This window comes from Solanum pennellii, chromosome 10 (genome assembly GCF_001406875.1).
Source record: "Solanum pennellii chromosome 10, SPENNV200".
In the NCBI taxonomy this organism is placed as follows: domain Eukaryota; kingdom Viridiplantae; phylum Streptophyta; class Magnoliopsida; order Solanales; family Solanaceae; genus Solanum; species Solanum pennellii.
In genome coordinates, this window is record NC_028646.1 from 3,290,203 (window position 1) to 3,301,231 (window position 11,029).

An 11,029-nucleotide genomic window follows, 5' to 3' on the forward strand; every position below is an offset into this window, starting at 1 on the left:
CCCCAAGAGGAAAGGCTCAAAATAATCCATCGTCTTTAGGTTAATGCTCAAATTTTGCCTATTTTTTAACATTAATTTTGTCCAAAATTTTATATAAAGAATGTCTAATCGTCTTTTCATATATTTAATAGGAATAATAATTCTATCTGAGAGAAGGTGATAAGAAAAACACCTTGTTCTGTTCACTATAAATATTACTGCAGCTAAACTAAGAATATCTTAACATATGACTTTGCTAGAAAATAAAAAATTATACTATTGCGCGTGAAAATATCGTGATGAACCTCTCGACTTTACCTGTAATACGATTTCTACTAAACAAAATAAAGTGTTTTTCTTCTCACATTCTTTGATATGGAGTTGTTATTTCTATAAACATATAAAATGACGATTGGACATCTCATACATAGGTTATGAATAAATCAATGCAAAAAAATAGGTAAAATTTTGAAGGAGAACCAAAAGTGCACCAATATTGCAAACATGAGGGACTATTAGTGCTCCATGTGAAAACTCAAGGATCATTTTGAGTCTTAACCCAAAGAAAATGGATTATTTTGATCCTTTCCTCCCCCTTCAACACCTCATCCCAAAAAAAATAATTAATGTTTTCATTAATATTTTAATTTTTTTTGAAAAAAATAATTATCACCCCATCCCGTAGAACCCCTCTTACCCCAACCACCTCCACCCCATCCCTACCACCCCTATCCCAAATGTAAAAAAAAGTTTCATGTTTTTTTATGAATTTTTTTATCAAAAAAAAAAATCTTATTATCCAATCCTTTATCACTTTCTTTTTGTTTGTTTTTAACCATTTTATCCATTTAACTGCCCATTTATAAATGGATAATATGGGTATTACTTGTTTTTTATCCATTTTCAAATGAGTTGGATATCAATTCATTTAATATGAGTAATACGAATGGATATCCATATTATTTACCCATTTTGCTAACCCTATTTTGAATTATGATTTAAAGTCATTCTTGTATTTTCACATGGAGCATAAATAATCCTTCATGTTTGTTGTATCAGTGCATTTTTATCCTCCTTCAAACTTTTATCTATTTTTTAACATTCAGTCGACTTTTTATATTTTTACTACAAATAATAACTCTATGTGAGATGAAGAACACCTTATTTTGTTCAGTAGAAAAATTTTGCAACAATATAAACTAAGACCCTACATTTACTTGTTGAAGTATATCAATTTATTATTGACCTATAACGTTGTAAGAATATAAAATTTTATACTATTACACTTAAAATCAACATGATGAATCTCTCGATTTTAATTTTTTTAAAAGACAAGTTTGACGATGGTTTCATCACTTTTGATTTGCCGTCAAACTTGCAGAAGAGATTATATACACCATGTGGAAAGATTATAATAAAAAATAGTTAGTTACTATTATTGTTGACTAATGATCTTATATGTGTTTTAAATTTTGTAATAACATATAATCATAAACATTTATTCATAAAACAACATGAAAATATGTGACTTATTAAAATAACGCGCAGTAGGATTGTTATGCACTATATACCCAACAAGGACATATTGATACCTTCCTTGGTTATGAATTACTTCATCCGTTTCAAAAAGGATAACCTAGTTTGATTTAAAATGAAGTTTAAGAAAAGAAAGAAGACTTTTTAATTTTGTGGTTCTAAATTAAAGTTATGTCAAATGTACTAAAGTGCCTTTTAATTTTGTGGTCTTAAATAGGTCACGTGGAAAGTTAAAATTAAATTATTGCCAAAAAAGAAAAGGAATCATCCTTTTTGAAACAAACTAAAAAGGAAATAAGAACAGTCTTTTTTAAATGAAGAGAGTATAATTTTTGCGCATTTGAGAAGATTATATAAAAATTAGTCGGAAGAGTTTGATAGTTTTCACAATTATAAAATATTTATATGTATATATACTAGAAAATCTATATTTTTTAATTTCAAAACAAACATAAATTTACATTATTAATGTTAAATCATGATTGGACACTTTCACATGCTCTGAATTGGGGTCGCATATGTTACTATTTGCTTATTTGCTGTCCCAATTTATGCGACATATTTTAAATTTTAAGGTTCAAATAAATTTAATTATAAAATTTTCATGAATTTTCTAAATATTTTAAATTGTCAAAAATTGTACTGATTTATAGTATTTTTTACGTAACTTATATATCTATATAAATTTTATTTTAAAAAATTAAAAATTTCATAGACAAATTTTCGATCAGACTTAAACTCAAAAAATAAAACATGTCACATGTATCGAAACAGTAAGAATATTACTCCTCTGTCGCTAAACATTTGTCCACTTTTGAATTGACACATATATTAAGAAAATAATTATTGACATAACGAGTTAATTATTTGACCTCTATTAATTATGAAGTAGATGAATTAAAAACTTAAGATTTTCAAGAAATTCTATCTTTTCAAAGTAATTAATTGAAGATATAATGAATAATTTTTTTAATATTTTCTTTATTTGTCAAAATAAACAAATAATTAAGAATAATTATAAAAAAAATAAACAAGTAATTAGACACCGAAAAGATATTTATGAGCTGCCTTATAATAATGTATTTATAACAACCATATCAAAATATAATAAAATATAAAAGATTTGGTCGACAATTAATTATGACAGTGTGAAAGACTCCCAATTAGCTTTTCTATTGGATGACGATTATTGATTACTACACGCCAATCATATATGTATGTATGTTTTATTTATTAAGAGTAATAATAATTATTTGCACTATATTTTCAATCAAACAAAAAAAAAAAAAAATTCGAGACATATAATCTTGATATATGTTCCAAAAATCTTTTATTATTTTGATGGTATAGAGACATAATCTTGATATATATTCCAAAAATCTTTTATTATTTTGGTCCTATGTACTATATAGGTGTACATGAATCACGTTGAACCTTGTTATTTAATTGTAATATAATATTATTTTATTGTAATTACAATTATATTATATAGGAAAATTATGTATATTAATAAATATATATTAGTTAATTACTTAATATGGTTATAGTTTGCCTTAATTGTAATTTGCGACTTATTTTTAGTTATTATTGTGCGGCTCATTTTTTTAGTTTTGTATAATTCACACGTTTGTATAATTCAGAAGTTGTACAATATAATTTGTATAACTTTTTACACTTCTGAGATTTTTAGTTTTATAAATTCATTGTTTCGAGTTTATACAAAAATAACTGAAATATACAAATATTTCCGCAAATTATATAAAACTGCAAATCATACAAATCTGCGAATTGTGCAAACAAGACAGTTTTAACTGTAGCTACCACTCGTAAAATATGCAAACTATAATTATGAAACATAATTAAATTTATTATAATGGCTATTTGTAAAAGTTACTCTTATTATATCCCAACCTGTCTATATATAAAGCTTATCTATGCATCAAGGTGATTAAGCAGAAACATCAATTACAACAACTTTTAAAATTATGAAATCACATATTGCTCTCATTCTGCTCTTTTCACTTGCCCTGGTAAGTGTTCTTAGATGATATCTGTTATTCTGTATCTAGTGGATAAAGTTATTTGATATTTATTATGAATGAGAGGTAATATATATTATGTAGAGTTAATCAAAATGCACGTAAATTAATTCGAACATCATGGTTACAAGAATCATTTCATTTGAACTGATTATTCCTATGTAACATGAATATTGATATATTTCTGAAATTTCTTTGAATTCTACTGATACATAAACAGACACCCAAATTTAACATTATTTCACGTAAACACTTCAATTTTGAACACTTTAACTTACAAAATGTTGATGCATCGTAGATACCTCTAGAATTTATGTGTCACATGAGAGTTGGGTGTCTAGGAGGGGGATAGGTTGGAGTCGTTTATTAATTTGTCAACTGATACCAAATTGAAGTGTCTAGACTCTAGACTGATGTACAAATACTACTTATCAAGTTCAGACTAATTTTTTAATGTATCAAGTTGAGACTAACATTATGCCAAGTATGAACTATGTACTCATAAAGAATTAATTAATCCATATGTATCTAGTTTGGGAATAACCAATTTTTCTTTTTCATTTTTGGGCAGTACACTAATGCAAGAAAAGATCCTGGAGAATATTGGAGAGATGTGATGAAAGATGAGCCAATGCCTAAAGCAATCCAACATCTTATGCCTCAGCCACATAAAGAGAAAATTGATTGTCACAAATTATCTTTTGAGCCAATTCCTAATGTATCTAGTTACCATAATGATGAGGCTGGTCTCAAACAAGAAAAGGATTTCGAGCCAAGACCAAATGTATCTAGTTATCATGATGATGATAGCGTTCGTCTCAAACAAGAAAAAGATTTCGAGCCAAGACCAAATGTATCTAGTTATCATGATGATGACAATGTTCGTCTCAAACAAGAAAAGGATTTCGAGCCAAGACCAAATGTATCTAGTTATCATGATGATGATAACATTCGTCTCAAACAAGAAAAAGATTTCGAGCCAAGACCAAATGTATCTAGTTATCATGATGATGACAATGTTCGTCTCAAACAAGAAAAAGATTTCGAGCCAAGACCAAATGTATTTAGTTATCATGATGATGACGATATTAGTCTCAAACAAGAAAAAGATTTCGAACCAAGGCCAAATGTTTCCGTGTACCATAATTAATAATATGACACTTAAAGAGTAATATGTGTGAGAGAGTGTCTTCTTGCTATTTTTGTGCCTCCCAATGTTGAATGGATCATGAATAAAAAGATATTGTTTTATGGTTGTATTCAAATTTCCCTTGTATTTAGTAGTAGTATTATTCCTAAATCTCAACTTATTTTTCTTTTCCCGTCAGATTCAAAATGAATGATACATTTTTATATAAGTCATTTTCTTATAAAATGACTTATAGTCACACAAACATCTCTGACTTATTTTATATCACAAGTTTCAGAAATCACTCTTTCTTTCTTAAACTTCGTACCTTGTTAAAACGATATGATGAACCTCTCGATATACTACAAGAAAATGAGCACCAAGATCGTACTAATTTCCGCTAAAAATTAAATTTGATTTAGCTAGACTTCCCAAGCTAAAACATAGCTAGGGATTAGTCACTGATTGAATCCCTAATTAAATCATAATCCTTATAGGGAAACCCATTAGGAGTAATATTAGTACTACTAGATGCAAAGCCCTATGCTAGCACAAGGCCAACAAATCATATTGTAAGTATTCTTATATATTTTTCTGCCTCAATTTATAATTTTTTTTTAATCAACCCCAGAAGAATGATAATTTTTACAAATGTTTAATGATATTATCAATATTATACCCATGTTGAGGTTCATAATTTGATTAAAAATTCTTTTATTTAATGAGACTAAATTATCAACCGTAAAACATCTCTAAAGCACCTTTAAAGTATATATAGAAATTGAACTACTAAATATATATTTGTTGGATGAAGCAGACATTGATGAAGAGATTTGAAATTCTGAAAATACTCTCGACAATTTGCATAGTATAGATTATTCCAATAAATTTTAAAGTGACAGAAAATAAATTAAAATCACAAATAAAATATGAAGAAACATGATTTTATTGATCAAGATAGTTTGCAGGTACAATTCTGTTGATCCCATGATTGTACTCTCTTAGGATTTATCCATGATTCGAGGGCCGTTAGTAGCGTATTTTCGAACTAGTATGATTTAGATTTGACCTTTCTATATGAATAATCCATCAATTTGTGGAGTATTCGAGATCTTGATCTCTTTATGGAATTTTCGAGATGCATTTTGAGTGAATTTAATACCCTTTATATAGGCATAAACTAGGGTTTAGGATTGAGTAGGCTCCAAGAATTCTTATTTGAGTTGAACACAATTTGTAGAGTCCAACTCGAATTGAACGCATCTTGTAGAGTCCCACAAAATTTCAATGTCTATAAATTGACGAAAACATATATGCTGATATTTTCAATTTAAAAAAGGGAAATTTTCGCATACAGTCACTTAAAAATAGTTTAATTATGCGGCTTCATAACCATAACTTTCTAATTACGATTCGTAGCTAATGTTATAGGGAGGAAAGTAGCGAGCGAGATTGGGAGATGGGGGAGAGAGGCGAACGAGAGAGGGAAGAGAGTGGGAGAGAGGTGAATGAAATATGTATATCGGTTAAGTAACTATATATATACAACTGGTATAAATATGTATTTGTAAATTTGGCGAGCGAGATTGTAAGAGGGAGGAGAGGGGCGAGAGAGATTGTGAGAGGGATGAGTGAGGCGAGCGAGATTGTGAGAGGGATGAGAGAGGCGAGTGGGATTGTGAGAGGGAGGAGAGACAAGTGAGAGAGGGCAATAATTTGTATAATTCATATCACGTTTGTATAATTTAGGTAAATTTATATAATTCATGTGTTTTTGTATAATTGAGTAATATAAAGTCTGAAATTATACAAATATAATAAAACTCGAAATAACGAATTGATACAAACGTAAACATATGAACTTCAAACAATTATAGAAATTATATCATACAAAATCCGAAAACTACACGTTTATACAAACATTAAAATTTTATACACAAAAGATTGAATGTCTATGATGATACAACTTAAAAACTAAAGGAAATCATCATCATACAAAAATACAAATCATCATATACAAAAACAAATCAAACAGAGAATTATTAGTTGCGAATAATACAAATATGGTGAATTATACAAAAGATAATTATACAAATTTGAAGTTAGCCACATAATTAATGGTTAATGTTAGCTGCAAATGATAATATAGTTTGACGACTAATTAAATAGTAAAAATTTACTTAACCGCGTAATTTTCGCTTTAAAAAAATTTATTTTAATTGATGAAATAGACATAAGATTGGATGTACGAAAAATCCTTAATTATTTGGTCTTACGTACCCACGAAGTGTGTGACTCATGTTTGATCTTGACATCAATAGCGTGTTGCCTGCAGTGTTATTATAATAATAATAATAATCATTTTCATATAATTTCAATTTATTTCATCTTACTTTTATTTTAAATTTTTTTAATTAGTTAATAAAAATTGACAATTTTTTAATTTTAATTTTTCTAATAATTTTTTTTTCATACATTTTATATATATTTAGTTTAAAATCACAAAATTTAAAAGTCTACATATATATTTTTGATTTTATATTAAATTAAAATTAAATCGAAGAAACTATATGATATTTTTACCAAATCTATAAAGCTTATTCTATGCATCAAAGCGATTAAGAACATTAAACATCAATAATAATATTGTTCTCATCCTAATCTTTTCACTTGCCCTGGTAAGTGTTCTTAGATTATTAATTACTTATATATAAGCCTCCTCCTTATTGGAAGTAAGTGTTACATATTATTTATTGTTATATTATTTTCGTTTACATTATTTTCAACGTGATTATTTTTTATTATTATATTTGTTTTACGCATTTATTTTTATATATTTTTTATTTGAACCGAGAGTTTATGATTGAAAATTATTTTTTATCTCTAAAAGATAAGAGCTAGTAACTATGTATACTCACATTGTCTCCTTTTTCTGTTTTTTCGTGGTTTTCGGATACCGTTTTGCGAACCCGACTAGTTGTACTCGTCGGGTCTCACTGTTTCAAGGCGTGCGCACCACAGTTAGTTTCACAGGGTCCTGGAGACACGATCGATTTGTAATGCCTCTAGTGGCCCTGCTAAGGCTCGAACTGACGATCTGAAAGACTTTGTCCTCAGACTTTTACCTGCCAAGCTACCCCTCAGGATGTTGTTATTGTAGCAAGCTTCCATGATGGAGGTAGTCCAAACATCTTATGCCTTGGTCACATAAAAAGATCAAAATTGTTTTTCAAAAATCAACTTTCAAGCCAAAGTCAAATGCATTTAGTTATCATGATGATAACGTAAATCTCTAACAAGAAAAAAATTTCCAGCTTAGGTTGCTTCTAATTATCATGATGAGAATGTCGGTCTTGAACAAAAAAGAAATTTCCAATCAAAGTCAAATACATTTAATTATCATGACAACTAAATGTACCAATTTTAAAAAGGTAAATAAAACTTTTCAATTTTGTGATCATAACTTAAAGTTATGTCAAATATACTAAAATATCCTATAATTTTGTGGTCTGAATGGGTAGACTCCGTCTTATTCTATTTTTCCACTGTACCCTGCAGAACAAGGCCTTTATCTTTCGGTGCTAAAGGAAGTTTGATTAAAAGATTATTCTTTTCTAAACAGACTGAAACAAAAGCTAGATTATTCTTTTTAAAATGGAAAGATTATTATACGTAGGAAACTTATATAGTATGTTATATTAAATAATATTTATCATTTATAGCAATAATATTTTTTATCACTTAAACGCATATAATGCAATTTTAATACATATTATAGAGAACAATTTATAAAACACATATAATACAGATTTATTAATGGATAATATACATTCAATTTCTTACCAAACAAAAATAACATATTTTAAAATAAGGGGTAGTTATTGGCAGTATATGTAAAAATAATGTTAAATAGAGTGTATTAGTAATATTTGCATTAACAATACACGTATTAATTATGCTTGCAGCAATTAAACATAGATTATTTTTATGCATTGTTTGGACGAGAAAATAGTCAAAAGCCCCCTCAATCTATTAGTCGATTCTCAACTACACATTTATTCTATACTGGGTCCTATTACACCCATGAACTATTTAAATATGAAATAATCATTTCCCTAAAAAGTCATAACCAGCTTTATGCAGGGGAGGCTAAACGTTATTGGGGGCCTAAAGCGAAATTTTAATTCGCGGCCTAATATATAAATAGACTTTATATACGTGTTTATTCAAAAAATATTTTTTTTACACTATTTAGATGGAAATTATTAGTACTTAATATTGTTTTCTCAGTTATTAGTTTTAGGTAAGATTTTATCAACTCCTTTAAGTGAGGCAATTATTATATATATTGTTAACATAATGCTATAAGTAATAAGTTATAGATATTAAATAAAGATAAGAGTAAGAACCATAGAATTTGACTCAAGAAGTTGATAATTTGGTATACCTCATTTCAATATGCTTATATTCTAGTAATGCTTGAAATTAAAATTTAAAAAGAAATAAAAAGAAAATTGTAATTCACTTTTTCCAACACTTTTCACTATTAATTTTTATTTTTAACAAAGTACAAAAGATGTTAAAGTGAATAAAATATTTATTTTTTAAAAAAAATTATACTTTTTATCATAAATATTTAATTTTTCTATAAAAATTTTAACGCATAATTTAATCTTGATAAAAATTTGGGGCCCCCAAATTTTGGGGGCCTAAGGCAAAGGCCTTAAACTCCAAAGCATTGAACCGCCCCTGATTTTATGTCAACGATATACAACATACGCGATGAAAAACTGTGTATTCATTTTTTTAAATTCTTTTACTCGTAAATTTTAAATCTAATCTAAATAATAATTTAATAATCTCCTATAGAATTAGGAAAAGTTTTCATTTTTATCAAACCTACAAATTAAAATTTACAAAAATGCTTTCAAATAGATATTGTTTTTTCAAAATCCTAATAATTTCTTTAGTGAATAATAAGAGAAAATGACGAAAAAATTTCTACACCAAATTAAAGAAAAAAACAACTCCATAGCTAGTCTACATAAACTTCCAATTTCAAATTGAACCCAAAAACAAAAATTCATAAATAAGTATTCACAAATTCTGGAGTGAAAAGCAAATTTGGTAAGAATAAAATTAGAAAGTGAAACTTCAAATTCGTCATTGTTGGTTCATTATGGTTTACTTTTTTGTTTACTGAAATTATGAGGGGTTTAAGAAAAAACTTGAATTCCATTTTTGAGATTCATATATTAAAGTTTCTTATGTGTAAGGTGAATGTTTTGTTAAAAAAAGTTTGTGTATGATTAACTAAGCATAAATCAGTAGCTACAAACTAATTTGGAGCTCCTAGAGACGAAATTTAAAAGATCATCGTTGAAGGACTTTGAGAAAAACTTAAAGAAATCATGAAACGATTTTGTGATATAAAAAAGGGAAATAATTAAATAAAATGAATTAATTATATAATCTCCCATGAGAGACTGTCACATGGACTATTTAATTCAATTTTAGTTATTTTATGTCTTTTTTCTTGAGCCATTACGCGCCTACAAAATGTGTATTGACCTTCTTGGACAAGTCAACATGTAAGGGTCACAAAATATCGTAAAAATAATAATTCAGAGGGGTAAAATCCCTGTGAAGTATAAGTGTGTAGTGAAGAATTTACTAATTGATTAGAGAGACATTTGACTATTTTCTCTTGTTTGGTTTGATGCATTTAAAATAGAATGCATTAAAAACATTATTTACAAAAATACACTTCACTATTATGGTAGAAAATATATAAAAAAGGTATTCAGGGCAACTGGGTCTTTAGTTAAGTTAATGGTGCAGTAAAATCATTGCATTGCTAATACCTAGAAATTCATGATATAATCAATACACACCTTAATACACAATAGAGTGTATAACCAATGCAAACATTGGTTATACATAGGTTGAAAAAGACTACCAAACAAATTACTAATAATACACGAGACTAATGCATACATTATAGGTTGAAAAAGACTACCAAACAAGTTACTAATAATACACGAGACTAATGCATACATTACTTTTTTTTAATATACTCTACCATACAACTCTTATAGTATATCTGTATTGCATACATAATTCACCTTTTAGTGCAGATTTATCACAGTATTACTATGTATTGCTATAAATGAAAAAAAAAGTAATTATTAAGTAATTTTTCCAATAACTATTAAGTCAAGAAAAGCAATAGGATGTCTCTTTTGGGCTTCTCCAAAATTGGGCCCAATTCAGATTTCATTTCTAAAGCCCAATTTTCAACTTGAAACACAAAAAGAGTTCATATTCTTCTCCATCTTTTTTTTTT

The 11,029-nt window shown here is 27.5% G+C and overlaps 1 protein-coding gene across 2 annotated transcripts; it reads left to right on the forward strand.

Annotated features, from left to right (window-relative positions):
• Positions 1-3,459: 3,459 nt before the first annotated feature.
• On the forward strand, positions 3,460-4,819 carry LOC107032553 (organ-specific protein S2-like). Of its 2 annotated transcripts, XM_027912260.1 has the most exons (3): positions 3,460-3,545; positions 4,126-4,318; positions 4,388-4,819. In XM_027912260.1, the coding sequence occupies exons 1-3, from the start codon at positions 3,501-3,503 to the stop codon at positions 4,702-4,704; spliced, it is 555 nt and encodes a 184-aa protein (XP_027768061.1). In that variant the 5' UTR covers positions 3,460-3,500; the 3' UTR covers positions 4,705-4,819. The 2 variants fall into 2 exon arrangements, with proteins under 2 accessions (XP_027768061.1, XP_015089646.1); XM_015234160.2 differs by having other exon boundaries at positions 4,126-4,819.
• Positions 4,820-11,029: the final 6,210 nt, after the last annotated feature.